The sequence below is a fragment of the Cebidichthys violaceus genome, unplaced genomic scaffold, assembly GCF_023349555.1.
Source record: "Cebidichthys violaceus isolate CVI_PGR_0920_01 unplaced genomic scaffold, fCebVio1.0.p SCAF_5, whole genome shotgun sequence".
Classification (NCBI taxonomy): Eukaryota; Metazoa; Chordata; class Actinopteri; order Perciformes; family Stichaeidae; genus Cebidichthys; species Cebidichthys violaceus.
Window position 1 is genome coordinate 11,536,003 of NW_027176705.1, and position 19,117 is coordinate 11,555,119.

The 19,117-nt window shown below is 41.6% G+C and overlaps 1 protein-coding gene across 5 annotated transcripts in view; it reads right to left on the reverse strand.

Annotated features, from left to right (window-relative positions):
• The window catches only part of sox6 (SRY-box transcription factor 6), a 132,526-nt gene that overhangs the window by 79,634 nt on the left and 33,775 nt on the right, over positions 1–19,117 (reverse strand). For all 5 annotated transcript variants that reach the window (XM_068730227.1, XM_068730230.1, XM_068730229.1 and 2 more), the window contains 2 exons: positions 5,733–5,973; positions 3,011–3,221 (listed from right to left, as the gene is read on the reverse strand). In XM_068730227.1, coding sequence (XP_068586328.1) covers positions 3,011–3,221; positions 5,733–5,973 — 452 coding nt within the window. The remainder of the gene's footprint in view (positions 1–3,010; positions 3,222–5,732; positions 5,974–19,117) is intronic.

The following is a 19,117-nucleotide window of genomic DNA, read 5'->3' on the forward strand; positions in this document are numbered from 1 at the left end:
TTACAGCAAAGGTGACTATTCAGCTAAATGTGGTGCTCGCTGCTGGGAGGACATTTTCATTCATTAGCACAGTCACAAGCACTTAAAGCACTTCAAGGACCAGAAACGGAGAGGAAGGGTGGAAGGACAGAGAGGGTGAAAGGGTACAAATATATAGCGATGGAAGGATGGAGATGACAGTCAGCACCGCCTCTATTGTTATGTTATTCTCTATTATAAGTCTTCATGGTCAATGAAGGAAAGTCATTCACCTTTTTCCTTTGAATGAAATAGTAGTAAACAGGGGTAAGAAATCATGTTTTCTTACAGGTGAATTTCAATTTTCCCATGCACTTTAAACAAAAGGTGCATGTATTGGGTTAGAAAGTTATGTAAATTAAAACTCACCCAGAAGAAAACTGATAAATTATTCGATTTGTTTCACAGATAAAGGGGGAACAATCAAGGAACCTTTTTCCACTTGTTCTTAAGGCATAGACACAGTAGATAAAACAAATTAAGATGAGACTTTGAAAAAGGACCAGAATTTTGTTTTCTCACTAGCCTCTCAGGGGTTTCGTAGCTACCGCTACGATAAAATGGGAATGTAATTAATCTAATTTGTAGTTCTTACAAAAGAAAACAATTCTTATCTTAAAAAAAAATAAAAAATTACTCAATAGTAAGAAGCGCTGAGACATTTGGATAACATGTCCAAGAGGCTTCTTAACCCAAAGCTTCCAGTCTTAACATCACTTTAAGTGGTCCACCATGTACTGTGTAAAAAGTGTACCACATCAGTACAATGAACTATCTTGACCAGACAAGGAAGTCCAGAGAAGAATGGTAGCAGATGGTGAAGAGTCCCTGAGGACCTTGAGATCCCGATCAGACAGGCACCGAAGCAGCAGAATTATACACAACAGTTGTCATGCTTAGATAAGCGATATATTTAGCTCATCTGTTGCTTGCGCCACATTAGCAGCAATATTAAGATAACAAATGGCTTCTCCAACCTTCTATTTCGTTAACCGGTTAACCCTGCCCTTTTTAATTTCCAACAGTGTCTATCTCCATAAACAAAGACATACAGAGATTTTCCTTTCGCAGTTTTTAAGAGTCCCTCTCCCTTCATTTTACAGTAATCACTGATCATCACCACTGAAGCTTCCTCAAGTGCTCTCAAGAAGAGAGTATCTCTCAGTTCCAGCAGCTTGGGGACAGCATACTGAACTTTGTGAGGCTCTTGTCCTCGGCTGTGTTCCCTGCTCAGAAACTAATTTCCTTCAACAAGGGAGTTTATTTAGGTGCCGATGATACACAGCGCATGAGGCAAACCAAGTCTCTATTATTAACAGGAGATTAAAACAGCTGTATGGCACTCTAAAGCACCCTCTCCTCCTTGCGTTAACATACGGCCCTGGATTACAAGCTGCACTTTACCATTTAAATTACTGCAACAACCAGCCTTCACCAGCTGGGGCTCATTACCATAACGCCCGCCGTTGCTACAGAGACCACTGACAATATTGCCCTGGAAATCAACTCTGCAAGAAACATGACACATGAAATATATTTTTACCTTAGGGTAAAACAAAGAAGTAGTAACAGAATCGGCTTGACTTTTTTTTACTAACTACAATTTGTCCTGTGAAGTGCTTTGGGCCGTCATTCTCTTGCATGCTGGGTTCAGCTCCAGATCTAAGACCGGTAGCAAGTAGACTGCATATTCCTAATACTCTTGTCTGTTGGTGTGACAGAAAGCTAGAGCATTCAGAAGAAGCCTTCGTGAACCCGGAGAAAACATGAAAACTCTTCACAGAAGCAAATGTATCTGCTGGATTATAGTATCAATTGTGATATCCACGAGGGGCTTGTGCTTTTACCTTTGGATTTTGTTGTTGTTATTACATTTTTCAGTGGTCATTAGACAATATAAAAAGCATCGATTACAGGTTACTGGCATGTGCACCAGCATGTTTTGTGTGTTTAATGTTTCAAATACCTCTCGTTCTTTATTGGTCATTTATAGGTGTTCGGGTAAATGATTGTTCTGTCTTTTATTACCTAAAGGACATCAGTCTGCATATCAGGACCTGGCTAAATGATTATCCGGTGAGAGGCCTGTGATGCTCTGATACAAAGATCACTAAACGAACACTTAAAAAAAGAAGTGGCAAATTATTTTTAGGCTAACAGAGGTCTAATTTATTCGTCTGATGAAGTGCTTAAGCTAAGAGCTCCCCAGACACTAAATGAGACACATGCATTCCCAAGGGGGTTTAACATTTGATTGGATGTAGTTATATTACTGCAGCCCTAATTAAGAAGGGGGATGTGTTTCAGCACAGCTCTTTCAAATATTTGTTTTTCCGCCATACTCTTGATAGACTGCAGGCTGTGGGAGTGAGAGCCGAGCAGGGTGAAACGGGGTGCAGATATGACATAGACCTTACAGTCTTATCACAGAAAAGGATTTTTTTTCTCCGCATGCAATTCTAGGAAAATAAAAGGTCTGAAATGTCCATGATGTGTTGAATAGGATGTGAGAATGGCTCGGATTGTTTGTGGGTAGCAAACTTTGATGAATAACTGCGCTGAGTGAAAACTGTTCTGTGAAGCAAAATAAAAAGAGGTAATGTTCCTGGCATCAGGTCAGCACTATGAGTTTTATAGTCAAAGAGTTTGCCTTGGCACTGAAGAAGACCACACTTATGCTGAGGTGTACTGCCACACAGTCTTTGTCACATTGGAAGAAGTTCAGAACAAACTGGAAACAATGTGACGTCAGTATTCACAGCTTGTGTGTGTGCCCACATTAGCGTAGGAGACGGAGAGACAAAAGAGAGAAGAGGCGGACAGTCAGGACGTTAGAAAATTATGAGAAAGAAAGGGAAAAAATTGGGAAGATCAGGCGAAGTTAGGAGGAAAATGTATTCCTACGCCCATACACACACACACACACACACACACACACACACACACACACACACACACACACACACAGAGACGGACACACAGGGAGTCATACCGTCTTGCTCTGTCTTTGTCATCTCCTCCAGTTTCTTCTGCTTCAGCGTGTCCACTACGTCTGCCAGGCTTCCTTTGCGGCGCTCCGGAGTTCCAAACGCTGATCCGCTCAGCAGGTCACTTCGCTCCCGGGCCCCCTCCTCCGGCTTGTGTGGGGAAGTGGAATTGTTCCGGAAGGAGTACAGGGAACATACTTTATTGCTGTCAGATTCCTGTAAGACAAACAAAAGTTGGGAGGGGTGGCAACGAGGGATGGGATTTGTATTAAATAGCGAGCATGTTTCTGTATTCTGTCAGGGCTCCATTGAGCTTTTTGACAGTTTTTCATTCAAATGCAGTGATTACTAGTTTTTTTTTTGCAGCTCAGAGGCGATTTGGCCATATCAAATAGCTCCACTCTGGCTTTCATACAGCAACTTTTGTGTTGCGAACAGAGATGGCTTTGCTGGTAAATATGAGATATGACAAGTGAAAAAACGGAGATGTAATGACGAGGTACACTTTCATAGGGCATATCCATAATGTGCTCTTTACTTTTCATCTGCAGAGACTACACAGTAACCTCCCAACTGTAATTCCTCAAATTGCTTTTGAGTGTGCATTTGTGTTAGGGTGACTGCTGTGTAATTTGTTCATTTTCTAGTGGAGACCTATTCTCAGCTGAGTGCCTTGAGCCATCGTAAATCTGTGTCCTGTCTCGAGCTGTTGTTGTTTTTCAGTCCCACCTGTGTATGGTTTAGTATTTAACTAAGGGTCCTGTCTGTGGCTGACTGGCTGAGTGCTCCCTGTGCACAAACAGAGACGTGAAGGAAATGGGGAGAAGAATGGGAGAGAGCTTGAGGGGGAAGAGAATACTCTGCACAAGGGAGTGTATAGTCAGCACACAGACCATGGCGAAGGTTGCGTCTGACAGGAGGCGGTGTTAATTATGGTTTGTGGAGTCTGAGAAAGCAGAAGGTGGCTAAGCAGCCAGGAGTTTGCAGCCTTTAACGGGGGAACAGTTAGCTCTGATTTAAACTTTGGGCTTCGTAGTGAGGGGAATAAACATGGCACATGTCTGTATCCAACCCATACTGCAGGCCTGTCATGGAAAACTGAGCTTTAATCAACAGCAGTGTGATAACGGAGTTTAATACAGCAGGGTTGAATGATAGAACCATGTCTGGAGCCCCTGACTATCCTAAATAAAAAGACAGGAATGCCGTAAACAGGCCAGGAATGTTGTCAGTGCCAATTTCTCATCCCTGCATTGCATGTCGAGCTCCAGGCAGAGTTGCAGTGGTGTGAAGGGTGGTCTGGTACCAAGCACCAGGGTGGCACGACCTACCGGCCTACTCTGCACCTCCCAGCCCTGTGTTGGATGATTATGCAGTGTGGCAGAGACAGTGGAGAGTGCTTGAGGGGAGTGGAGCAGTGCTGGGTTAATCAGCTGGCAAAGGTTCAGGGCACAGCCCACACAGACGCATGGCACAGCAGTGGAGTCAGATAATCAGCAAAGGCAACACTCTCAGTCCTTTCGCCTTATGTCTTCCCCTTTTCTTGTCTCCATCTCTCCCTGTCGTCCTCCATTTTACCTTTCCTTTCTTTTTGCGTCCTTCCTCCCGCTTACTCTTTAGAGTGAGAATGAATGAACAAGATTTTAGTTTGTTCTTTGTATTTTTCCATCATTTAGGAGCGATATATGACCAGACTCATTGTCATTGACATTTGTGCTGACAAATTTGTAAATTACTCTGTAAACACTATTTTACAGAAGCACTATACAAATAGTCATTAGTAGTATTTTAGTATGTATAATTGATCAATTAGATATTTATGTAGGTCATTTTAAACTTTTTCTCTTTTATAAGAAAACTTGATAAAATCCTGTTACTGAGATCCCATAATGTGCGACAAATGAAGACAACACCTGAGTAAACCTTTGCCTGTCAATTACCTACACCACTGGCACGCACACCCCAGCATCATGGAGAGCAGTCAGCTACAGAGGCTATTCAGGAGTCTGGTTTTCGTGTGCGTTGTGCTGCAATGCTGAGGTGTTGAGGGTCTCAGTGGCCGACTGCACAGCTACTTCAGAGGCCCTCAGGGTCTCTTTACCACAGACCCGTCTGTCACAGACAACCACCTGCCTCCCATGTCTATAGCCCACAAGTGCCTGTGCTCTTCTTTGCTTCGCTCACATCTAAGCAGCTCCGCACTTGGAATGTACAGCGTCTGCGATCTGGCTGCAGATGTGAGTCCTACACAACGAAAAAAACGCATGCACCAAGAACAAGACATGTTTCTTTAATAGCAGCAAGAACTTATCATGGTCTTCCATTGGTCATGATGTGATTTTATGAGCCATCCACATTATTAAATGGGAAAGTTAGAGGTCCTCTGTTTAACGTAATATTAGTTTGGGATGCTGGGGTCTTCGAATAGGCAGCTCTGCCAGAGGTTTCACAGCATCAGGGAACCAGGGTGATGGAGCTAGGGATAGAATATCACCTGAACTTCTTTATACAAGCCAGGAACAATAGGTGACTTCTGAGCCAGGATGTTTAATCCCCAAGAGAGGAGAGTAAAACACTACGGCACACTTGAAAGTATCCAGCTTATCATTTATGCCCCCCCCCCGCCCAAACTATTAACTGTTTTCTTTTATTCCATCTTTACCACAGAGGCATCAAATAAGAAGGACAAAGGTTTATGTGTGTATGTAATGTATTGACATGGCTCACCATGCGCTGTTGGGCTGACACCAGGCTGTCCCAATCGCTCTCTGGCGGCACGCTGCTGAGCTGCTGCATTTCATCAGGATGGGTTTTTCCATGGAGCAGGCTGTGCAGGGGCAGCTGTGGTGTGCCATGGGCCTCAGCACTCTCCTCTTTCTCCCAAGACAAGTGCTCCTGACTCATGGCATCATCCCCATCAACCACAGAGGCAAAAGGAGACGTGGCTTGCTTTGAAGACATGACTCTGCTGTGGAGCAGGAAGTGGAGAATAGAGTCAGGAAAGGTTTATCAACAGTACATGAAAAGGAATGCAGTTTCTTTGAGTATTTCATGGACCCCTTCCGGTTATGTTCAAGTCATTGTGCATGGCTGTAACTTGGATTGAATCTGAGCAGATAATGCATGGATTCAATGCTACACCTGTCTGTCACCTGTAACTGCTCAGGACTGTGGAGTTTGGAGCAGGCAGTGGGGTCCCTAATCCTTTGTTTAATGCAGATGGATGGCTTGATCTAGGGCTGGAACTGTGCCTCCTTGGGTCTTGGCCCAAACAGTAACTCAGGCAGTGGGTCAGCCAGGCAGTGGGGCTATCATCCAGATATAAAGTAAAAACCTCACAAATAAGTTAACTCCTTCTACTGTGCGCAGATTTCTAAAACAAGGTTGCTATTTCCTGTGTCAATCTTTTTATTATTTCTAAGTTGATTTGATGTTGTCCTTCAATGTTTTTATAATTTTCCTTGTACGAGTAAATTTCAAACACAAACAAAAACCAGCCTCATCTTCTTTTGTTTCTACTCGACAAATTAGGAAACTGTTAACATTTTGCTGTGACAGTGTTCCCTCGGGCCGACAAATCCTACTTAAGCAGCTTAAAAATCAAACTACTGTAACAGTGGAGGACTAAATTTACAAATCTGTCACATGCTTCCATGAATATTACAGTGAATATTGTACTTGACATATCAGGTGCAAAGGAAACTCATGCTAATTCCTTTTACAAACCAAATCTTTTTGGTGCAGAAATTATACAACCAATTCTGCTTTTTCTCAGAATTAATGAGGCCACACTCATGCTGTGTGCTACAATGAATGAAATTAAACACTGTGCAAAGCAAATCTAATTATGCATTTGGTATTAAATTAAAAAGGGGATAATATGGCCTTCCTACTGATGTGAAGTGGAGAGAAGGAGCTGGAGTATGTTAAACTCCTAATCTGCCCCTGCGCTTTTGTTCTGCTTATTTTTCTCAACTACAGGACGTTGACCATTACTTAGGGATCCGTCTTCTCTTGAGGGTGAGTGTGTATGTATGTGTGTGTGAGTAAAAGACAAATTGGGGTTGTGAAGGTATGGTTCTATGTTTGTATGTGACAAAATTCTCAGGGTACTTCTTGTACTACATTTGATCACTGATTACCACCTGCCCCGTTCTCCTGCTCTATCCACAGGGGTCAGTGTGACAGCACTTTAGTTCCACCCTCACTTTTGCCTGTGGGGTTTGAGAGGGCGAGGGGGGGGGGGGGCTCTCAAGGTTGAGGCAGGCTGTGGTGTGATGGTGTCCTTGCGCTTTCTGCTTAGAGTCAGGCACAGAGAGATAGGGAAAGATATGTTCCATTTGTAAATGGCTTTTATGAACAAGGTCTTTGGGTCTAATAGTTATTGCGTTTTACACAACGAAGTCTGTCAAATGAGGTGTATTGTCCATGTACACGCACTGCTGAATTGATATTGTCTGTGTCTAGGCAACAATATTTGTATAGCACCTTTCAAAAACAAACTGCTTTACTAAATGCATGATGCAACTTTTAAAAAGACAGAGAATATGAAGAAAATACAACAAAATTAGAAAAAGGTGAAATATTAACTGACCGCAAATATAATTGTGAGAGACAATGATAACAATGATAAAAGACTTGCAAATCCATAATAGAAATGTTTTTAGTCTTGATTTAGAAGAGTTTGTAGTTGGAGCAGATTACCGATTTTCTCGACATTTATTCTAGATAACGCAAATGAATTTGCATTGTATTGAATTATCATTCAGAAACATGCACTGGTATATCCAAATAAAACAGTCACTATGCATTACCACACGCTCTCTCATTCACTCACTCACACACACCGGCACATAGTCACAGATCTCATGTGTCTCAGCAGCTGTACAAACAAACCCAGTATATCAGGTAGATGGCAAGGCAGGAGAGTGAGACCCGTGCCTGCCTGTCTCTCCTGTCTTTTAGCCTCTGAGCCTGGATGTGCCGTCAGCTGTGTCTTTACTCAATTTTAATCAGCCATTAAATGTTTCCTGTAATTATATCAAATAGAAAGTGATATCAAAATCAAGTACTGTTAATTGAAAATGAAAAGTCAGAACAAAGTTCTGATCACGCAAGTAGAGCAGGCAGTAGTGTGTGTGTGTGTGTGTGTGTGTGTGTGTGTGTGTGTGTGTGTGTGTGTGTGTGTGTGTGTGTGTGTGTGGTGGGAGCGGTTCGGCCGCATAGTTCTGATGTATTTTTTATTCATGCACCCAAAAAGCCCAAGCCTCGAGAGCAACAAGCACCTCGTCCTCAATGGAGTGTGAGAGTGAAACAAAGCACTGCTTTTGTATTACACAGTAAATCAAGTGGTATTATTTTACCACTAAAATATTCAGTCTCTCAGGCACTTTTACTTTGGTCTCCAGCCATCAGTCAAACTGCTGAGGCGTGAGCGAGAGAAGGGGTTAGGGAGAGAGAAAAGGAGAGAGGGAGCGATGGAGACTCCATCCTCCTGTAACATGTGTCTACAGCAATCTTGTTAAAGAATGCAACAGATCTGCGGCAGGCTCCATAACAGTATTTGTCAGCAGGAGTTAATAATTTATTAGCAGTGCTGGGAGGGCTGCGCTCAGGCAGCTTAAGAGTGCGGAGAACCACCCCCCCCCCCCCCCCCCCCCTCTGCCCCACCCCCACCTCCAACAAGCCCCATACAATACTACCTCATATTATTGAAAGGGAAAAGGGGAAGCGTGGCAGTAATTTTCTGAAAATATCTGAGGGCAACCATACGGTATTTTATTTCTCACATTTGGTGCGGGGATCACACAGTGCTGAGATCAAAAGGGGTTTGTGTGCAATAGATCAGCATAGATACAACAATTTGATGAGGTTCAAAATAAGGAGAATTTGGCTGAATGTGGGAACTACCGATGCATGTAAAATGAAATCACATTTTCTCATAGAACTACACTGTTTGCAGCCTTGGCGTCCCTGCTTGCAAAATAAAATCAGCAAAACAGCCCTGTTTGTAAAACTACAGTGTATTCTGGTGTTGTTGAAATAACTTTACCCACGTTAATAATTTAATCAGTTTCTCTGCAAAATAAGCCCAAAATGTGCTTTAACAAACAAAACAGTGAAAATATGGAGAACTGATGAAGCAACTCATGAATCCTTGACAACCTGCCCTCCCTCATGCTTGATTACACAACAATAGACATCTGACAAACCAAAGTAATCAATAAGTGCATGAAATGTTGCCTCCTGCCTACTATCTGACAGACAAAGCCCCAGTGACTTTGAAGACTTGAGGCAGAGACGAGCGAGGGTATTTAGAAAAGAGAACTGGCCTATATATAGCTGACAATATTACACACATTTGAAGGATTAGGACTTAAGTTCCCCAGCCGCGGGCTCATATGGCCTGGAATGCTTTGAGTCATGAATTGTTCCCTGCGATAATGTTTCATCATCGTGCAAAACAACCTCTGCTTAATTGGTTGTGTGGGCGTGTTGTGCACTGCTCATCTTGTGACTGAGGGGCCGTGTGTCCTCGGCTATCCCATTTCTCATTTCATCGTAAAAGGGTCTGACTGATTTTCACCCGCTGTATCTGCTCTGTCACACTGTTGACCTTTTATAGACAATGGTTATAAGTAACTCCACACCATCTCCCCCATCACCCCAACCCGCCCACATGCATGTCTCACTTCTGATGTCTTGCACCTTCAACTCCCAACAGTTGGTAAAAATTACACTTTCTTCCTTCACATGCATAGAAAAATACAGAGAAAATTAAATCAATTTAATAATTGATTTAAAAAGATTGTTTAATTACTTCGCCCAAAGGAAACTATAAACTATAAAAGAAGGAAGGGTCGTTATCATGTGAAAGCGTTCAAATTACAAGCGTTCCAAGATGCCAGACTTTGGTGACACTTCTATTGAAGTTAATGGGGCAGGAATGGCAAGTTCCACCATAACCCATCTTAACTGTGATGTTTCACCTTTGATTGAAAAATGCTTAAAAACAACACACATTGATGTTGACAGATGTTTTTTCTCTAAATGTGGGCATATTGGTTTTCCTTGTAAATGGTCTGATCGGCAGCTGCATTTAGCTCAACTAAAGATACTACACCATGATACATGACCAAACTATTATTGCTAACCAGACTGCAATTGTGACCAGATCAATTTATTAACAGCTCTGACTATAACTGGCTGGACTCAATGATATGGCGTGTCAGAGTAGGATGCTAATGCACTGCAGTTTGCCTCAGTGATTTACAGTCATATTTGTTGTCTAGCCTGTATTATTAGCTAGCATAGACATAAGTCATGACAGAGATTTGCTATCACTCACCAACTCTGCAACTCCCTGTATATTTTTTAACACCTTAATCTTTTTTTCTTAACAAACTGTTTAATCTCCAAATTAATGTAGGACATCTCAACAGAGATATTGCTGGCTAACATTAGCTAAACAACGTGCAATTGCTAACTTAGTTCACTGAAAAACACCGGCCAAGTGAGCATCAGCTTGGATGAGTGTTTACGTTTCCCAACTGTCTTCAAGCATAAAAAAGAACACTTGGTGTCTGACTGATCTTTTAATTGATTTAATTAACAAATATATGGTGCTATATGACTGTTCTGTCCTGTCTGTCACTGTATTGAACTATAGGAGCTATTAAATATGTGCACCAAATTATGAACCTATTGTTACAAGATCATTTTTAAAAACTGACATTGTTCAATTAAATCGATTTCCAAAAAAAAGCATAATCTTGAAAATTAATTGAATAACAGTTATCTTTTAAAGTAAGTGGAAGCAGCTAAAGAAAATAGTTCGGGGGCCTTAAACCATGTGTGTGCGTACAATGTGTGTGAGAGAAAGTCAAAGAGAGAAAATCATCTGTGTGTGTGTTTCCCTTCAGGGGTTCCTCCTGTTCTAACAGGTGTCATGGTAGGGTTCCTCTGGGTTCTTCACCTGCCATAATGAGATATTACTACCTGACAGCTCCCAGCTGGAGGAGCATTGACACGGAATCCACCGTTTAGCACAATTAAATTATCACCCTCCATTGTGATTGTGCCATGCTGTGCAGCAGCCAGGTTTCTGGATACATAATCAACTCGTAACACGGGCTGTATACTGCTCACAGTTAGCCTCTTTTTCCACACACACACACACACACACACACACACACACACACACACACACACACACTTAGACATCACACACACATACATATGTTTGTCTATTGTGTTATTCTTACAGAATTAAATACAGATAAATCAGAAAGAAAAGACATGTTAGAATTTTTATAAGTCATTTTGAGCAGGTGATACAAAATTTATTTAAATTGAAAAAGTAATTACTGATAATGATATTAAAATATAGTAAATGGTTGGGAAAATACAGATTTTCCAAAAAAGGTAACCTACTCTCCTGGGACTGGAGAGTTGTCTAAATGAATTTGTTTAAATTGTTCTTCCATTATTGTTGACCTTCCCTTGCAAAAAGTCAACTCAATTACGGCGGCACTTCATCCTCACTTCACACTCTCTCCTGATGCCTTCTCTATTAGAAACTGCCACGGTTACCACAGCTAAAATCCACACTGAAATGATAGCCACCCAGAGCAAATTAAGCAAGCCACCTGAAGTGCACACTTTACATATTGAGCAGAGCCTTGATAATTACTTTGCAGGGTAGATTATTTGCAATAATATGCTGCTAGAGGAACTCCCGTGTATCTCACTTTAAACACTTGTGCAGCTGCCATGACAGCCTGGTTGGTGTCCTTGCCCCCCACGCAAGGCAAAGGCAGATGCAGGTGTGAGAGTGCTTAAGTGTCCCTGTCTGTCTACTCAGGAAGGGTCGATGAGCACTCACACACTGAATCCCTCGTTGCCCCCTCTTCTACCCCCTTCTCTGCTTCCTTCTTCTTCTTAGGTCCCCTGTGCCTTTGGCCCTTTTCCTGATCCCAGGACACAAGCTCAGAGCTGGATGGCATAACAGCCTCTCAGTTCCCCAGGACACACACAAGTTCACTCATGCGTATGCTTTCACAAATGAAGGTTGGCCGTCCCAAAAAATTCACTGCTGTCCTTTTTTTCTCTGGACTTGCGTCATTCTTTAGCAGAAATTATCCACTAGAAGAAGAGCAAACTGGATGTTGTGAGTCAAAACACTCGACAGAAGACACTAACAGTAGCAGGACAACAACTTTCAGCAGTCTCCTTCACCAGACGACCTGTTTCCCTTCCTGAATGGAGAAAAATGGAATACTGAGACAAGAAAAGCTTCTTCTTGTTTTACCTCTCTTTCTTTTACTCACTCGTTTTCTGTGGGCCTACTGGGGGACGGAGTTCCCAAAGAGCCTGCTATTGCTGCTGCTGCACTTAAGCAAACCTCACAGCAAGTCAAGCCATCAACCAACACAACCCTATTTGCTGAGCAACAGTGGAGCTTTGTGGCTTGCCTCATAGTTGACAGTAAGTTATGAGCCCTTTGTGAGCAGGACAAGGAAAGCAGATCGGAATTTGGCAGGATCATAATAATACAGAATTCTTCTGTTCATGGAACCTGAAATCTTCATGAAAACAATCGAGCATTGTCGAAGGAAAGAAAAGCAACGGTGACAGATGAAATATAGAGTGGGGCCCCCTTTTTGTTAAACAGTAAACAAAGCACCATTCAGGCAAGGTCCATTCTGTCATTTATAAAGATAACTTCTTCTGTGCACTGGAGAGTCTGCAGCAAATGGCTGCACTTCAACAAATCGAGTGTAACATCTCTCACAGTTGCCAGAAATGTGAGTTGAGGAGCTGGCTGGGGGGTGGCAACCAAGTGAAGAGACACATCCCAAGTTACCAAAGAGATGCACAATAAGTCTGTAGGGAGCATAGAAATCTCAAAAGGGGGGGAAAGTTAAAAAGAAGAAAGCAAGGCATTGGAGAAAAAAAAAAATAGATTTTTGGCCAAATACTCAAGGACAATAGCTAATTATGAAGGAGGAGATTTTTTCCTGATATAGAATGCTTCACAATTCCTGGTCACCAAATTGACAAATTTGAAATGTCTACTGAAAAGAAACGCAATCTCATTCTCATCTCAAATAGAATTCTGTAGCTAGAGAAAACATTTTGAAATCATCTTCAACGCTGTTGTAATTAAACTGCTCTATTGTTATTCTATAGGGGCTGTGAGGACAACAGCTCATTAGCTACAGTTAGACCCACCTCTAATTCTTTAGAGTTGTTTTTTTCTTTTCTGTTATTTTTTTTCTCTGTCTGAATAAATTAATGGTATTCATTGAGCACTCTCACGAGGCACACAACTGTGTCTTGCCTTGTGACAACTGGACTTCATTTTCCTCTTTGTCTTTGGGCCCTTGTGTTTCTTTTTTTTAAGGACTGTGAGAAGAAGGGTTGGGATAGAACCGGGGAGGGGAGAGAGTAGCCACGTTTCATGTGACACGTCAATTGGAAAATCAAAACAGGGGTAGTTCATTTGCTCCACCCAGATGAGGCCATCTAGCAGAGCCATGATGAATAGGGGTCAGGCAAGCCACACCTCAAAGATTTATGATTAAGGCTTATTATGTTGGGAAACTGACATTGATTGCTGATTTAAACCACTGAAACCAATTAATTTGCCAGTGCTGAATAGAAAGCATGGTCAACAGTGTGTTACATTCTGACAGGTCGGACAGGAAGAAGCCGAGCAAAGGAGAAGGTCTAAATGAATGGCTGGCACCCAGCCCTGTTTGGAGGTGGTTAAAAGTTACCATGAGTGATTGACGGCTGATAAAAAAAAAAAAAGGAGAGAGAGACTGGAGAAAAATGATATCTAAAGAGCAAAACCAGAAACCCCAGTCACTGATCTGAGTAATTGCCCAAAAATTTGGTTCACAGAAGACATGTACAAGCTGCTGCTTTAGCAATGCTAAGATGGTTTCATTCATGGGCCGGCACTGAGAGAACCTGAGTAAATGAATGTGAAACATAGCCCTAATAAAATCAGAGAGCTGACAGACATGGTTGAACAGAAAGATGTGCTATATTTCCACTCCAGGGAAGCGGGCACTGTAGTGGATTAGACACTGACTAAAACTCAAAATGCCTCAGCAGTCTATGCCGCTAACCATGACCCTTACTTACACTGCGCTTCTACTCTTTTCTGCATTTGTCTAGAGCAATGCATCAAAAGAAGCAGGAACCACAAGTGATATACATACCACAACCTATTACCCAAGTGATTTTTTTTGCTGTGTTCACAACAAATGCCACATTACGCTCAGTTGCATGTTATTTTTCTCTGTGGTTGTCGAGGGGAAGCTTGTGTTTACTAATACCTTTTCCTCTGTGTTAGTTTCTCCTTTATCCTTTTGCTGGCTCACCCAGGGGACACAATGCATCATGACAGTGCTTCAAAATGAAATCATTAACTAAATTGCTTTCTTAAAAAGCCACAAGTGTGTGGCAGGATTTGTGTGTGTGTTTGGCTGTGGGCCATGGGCCTCTGGTTCCCAGGCAGCCTCTGCCCCGGCTCTGTTGTGGTTCCCTGCCACCACACTCATTATGCTCAGCCTCAGCACAGCACGGTGCAGGGCTGCGGCTCGCCTCGCCTCACTCACTGGGCTAGTAGGAAATAATCTGGTAATCTCAAACTACTCCTCCATTTCAACTGGGGCCCCATTCACACAAAGAGACCCTTTGTCCTGAAACATTTATGACCACCATTTGAATCTCAATCAGGGAATCAATCAAAAACACATTAAACAAATATGGTTTTATATTTAATGAAAACAATTTAAAGGGAATTTTCTGTAGAGCTGGCCTGCGATATTAATGGTAAAATCACATGGTATCAAATTCCTGATGTGCAATTTTAAAATCCTAACAAATTTAAATAATGTGGAAAATATCCATATCAGCATCAAATATCTATTTACATACATTTTAAGTACAATATAAAAATAAATTCATTATGTAAAATGTACACACCTAGAATAATGCAAAACAGACAAAAACAACTAAACTTTATCAATCTGCCTGAGATAGATTTCAATAAAAAAAAGCAGACAGAATAGAAGGCAAATAGGGAGTGAAGGCCAGACAAATATTTGATAAGAAGATAAGGACTGTAGCTGAGCTGTGTGACAGGGTAGCTGAGGACCCCACCTACCCACACACTACCTACCCACCCACCCACCCACCCCCCCTCCACACACACACACACACACGCACGCACACACACACACACACACACACACACACACAACCCTCAACCCTGTCTATCTGCTCTCCACTGAGCTGAAGGTAGCAGATGTGTCTTTCACAGCCTGTAGAGTGTGTAACCAATCTGCAAACAATAGCTGGAACTTGACAGAGGTCGTTGCACTTGCAACACACTTTTTACAGTAAAGGGCAGTCAAATCTCATTGGCCATTTAGGCAAACCATGCCCTTTAGTTTTATTTATTTTTTTACTTTACAGACCACAGAACAGGCATTTAACATTGAACACGAGCACAGTCCCTAAACTGTGTATTTTCTGTCAGTGTCTAGGCCCATTAGTCAGCCACTTTCATGCTATGTGAGCTCCAATGTAAGCCCCTTAACAAAGTTTAAGTCACCTTTTTGACCTCCTGTTAAGCTAACAGTTGGTGTAAAAGTGTTCAATCCTATGAACATAATAATACACATGTGCCACAGTGCCATGTGCTGAAATCGTGCGCTGAGTCTTAATTATAACAGACGGCCATGACAGTCAAAAAGATCCAGCACCAGCCATGCTTTCTAATATCTGTCATTGTGACCACAGGATTTGGGGCAACAAAAGATTTTCAAAACATACCGGATTATTGCCTTAGTTTTAATACCATTTCAAGTTGTTTAAAGGATTCAGTTCAATGGAAATAAACATTTAAAAGGGAAAGTTACAAAAAAATATTACTCATTAAATAACCAAATAGGAAAATGTATGCCTAAATTAACAATGTGGAAAAAAATGTTCACTCTTGACTCCAGGCTTACCAAGAAGTGGTGTCAGGTGTGTAGCCAAGGTGAACTGGTCCCATCGCTATAGAGAAAAGGCTCTGACTAAAAAGCAACTTCTTTGGATGCAAAAAGATGCGAAATAAAAGTTACTATTTTAGTCGTAGGACCATAGTCAGCAGTACTTACAGCAGAAGTAATTCTACAAACTTAAGTAGACTATCACTCAAACAGTAATGGCCAATCAGAAGAGAGGTGGTAAGAGGCACAAGATGTTTTGCATGAAATAATCAACTAGTTGGGTGTGGTCAAAAAGGACCCAGGAGTATCTGAATGAATGCTGTCAAGCACACACGTAAGCAACTATGCACCATATCTGTATGATCTCTTGCACATAAATCAAGGTTGAATGAATGAATGTAGATGCATACATGTATGTGAGTGCAAAATAAATGGCATGCCGGATATACTAAGAATATCATAAAATACTGACTTGGTTAAAAGTGATTACAAGAAATGCAGAAAACACATGGTGGCACAAGAGTGAAAGCACCGAGGAGAAAAAAAAGGTGGCGTATTGCTGACAACCCACATGTATCCTCACTTGCTACAAATTTACATTTTTCTTTTTTTTGATATTTGCATCGTTTCTTTGTTTGAAGTACACTTGTGTGTTTTTAGATGGCCACTTGTCTGCACCTTGAGATCACTTCCACTGTGTGAAGAATGTGTCACCTTATCCTACAAATCTTAAAATATATAAACATCAATGTCTCATCATCAATTAAATACATCAGAATCAAATTAATCTACATGTGATCTGCTTACTTTATGTCCGTCTGCGATCACGTTGTGCAGAGTTTGTGCAGTCTATAAACCCTCCTCTCTGGTGTCAGCAGGGCAGCCGTCCAGCATCAGCCTGGCATATCAGCTATAAATGGCAGCTACATCACTATAGCTCAGGCTAAAAATACAGGAGTGGTTTTCTATCGTTTCCCTGTATTCTCAATTGTGTGTGAAACTTAAGCTGAGAAACCCTGTAAGACTAGCATTATGTGGGAAAAAAAAATGAGTATTGGTTTTGGACCTGTTGAAGAGCAAGCAACAAGTCTATCCAGAATTTTAACAGCAAAATGCATGAAATACTTTTTCCTCTTTGCTTGTGAGCCAGGATTTTAGTATAGCTCTCTAAAAGCTATCAAAAGTTACAAAATTTCCCACAACCCCCTCCTGCGGGTGTGCCTGTAAAGTGCTTCTCTCCCCTCCCTTGAAAAGCTCCCAGGGATTGCATCATGGGACGGGGTGTAAAACGATGGTAGCAACATACTGTAACATAAGGGAAATACCTCACGTTGGTCTGGTCTGTATTGTGCTGGTTGTAATGGCAAAGCTGACTGTGCCCAGTGAGTGCTGTTTAGGAGAGCACACACACCCACACACACACACACACACACACACACACACACAGATTACAGCGTGGCTTTGTTTTAATTGAGTCTCAGCCTTTGTGGTGTCTGTTATCTCTGACTAATAGCATACATTGGCCCTCTCTCATTATCAGAGTGGGTCTTTATCAGAGACCCTTGTTTGATACAGTTAGAGTTGATGCATTATGAACCGCACACCAAGAGTCAGCAGTGATCTGCATATTCAATAACTTCCGTAATTATATGCGCAATTCATCAGATGGGATGTGATTGCAGGGGAAGTGGAATAGAGTGGAATAGAGAGGAGCAGAGAGGTCTGATTCCTGGAGGACTAAAGTCTAATCACAAAACTAACATGATAATTGAAATCTAAATTGAAAGGCTTAGCTCTCAGGGAGAGTATGTCAGACGTGGAGTGTAGAGGCGCCAGTGAGAGTAAAAGGGAGAGAGAAAGAGTGGCAGGAAAAATGAGATTTAAACAGTGCGTGTACCGTGTAGTACACCAGCCAATAACAATATACACATCAAAAATTGGGGTGCTTCACGAATAACACCAACATTATAACAAGCTTTAAAAAAAAAGAAAAGAGAGAGACAATGTCTTTGTAATCCAGATAGGATGTAAAACTTGCTGAAAGAGAGAGAGAGCTTTGAACAGCCGACTAGGAAGCTGGGTGGAGCATTAACAAAAATAAATCAAGATTTTATATTATTCAGTCACTTTTATGATTTAATCCAAAGTTATCATCACTGTAAAATTATGTCTCTCATACATTGCTTTCGATTAGCAATTTGATTAACCGTCCTAGCTTATTTCTGAAACAGATTTAAAAATGTTTTAAAAATATATATATATATATATATATTCTTAACACACTCATAGCCTAGAGAGAGTGTGTCTCATGGCTGTTCAATAATGGCTCAATAATCAACACTGTCGCTACCATCCCTCTTTGCTTGAGTAGATTGAGCTACGCGGCCTTTAAATTCCTGTTTTCAAGAGGTGACTGAAATAATTGCTTAACAACAGTTCGAACAGAATGGTCCTCAGCTTACATGAGAGTGTCTAATCACTTTAGCTGTTCATTTATCCTTTTACGAGGCAATACTTTGCTACGCCACAGCAAATACAGAAAAGCAAGTACAGAAAAAATGGCCAAGTAGTCTGCCTTTGGTTTTGGTGGTCTTATTTTTCCCCAAATGCTTTCTGTGGAATTATACATAATCGTCTAAATGATTTTCTTTTCAGATGCATTCATTCAGAGAAAGTATTGTGATGGGGCATTGCACTGAAGTAAAGCTGTCCTCAATTTAACCTCAAAGCTGTGCTGTCTTCACATCCACTTCTCATGTTTTCGTCATTGTGAAGGCGACCCAAAGGAAGAACTGCAGGAAAGAGACAGGGCAGAAAAGTCCTCTGTCCCGTTCTCCTCTCCTCCCCCTTTCTGTGCCGTCCCTCCAGACCACAGGATTCATATTCATCCCTCAATAACGGTTAATTAGTAATGCCAAATTCATTAACCTGTACTGCTGTTAGGCTGGCCTCAGCCATAAATTAGCTTAATGTGAGCAGACATATTGCAGCTGTAATAAGGGACATAAAACTCAAAGAGAAACACACACTGTTCCTCCATAGTCATGGATCATTATAACTCAGCAGTGTTTTAGAGCAGGAGCGTTCCCTTTCAGAGTA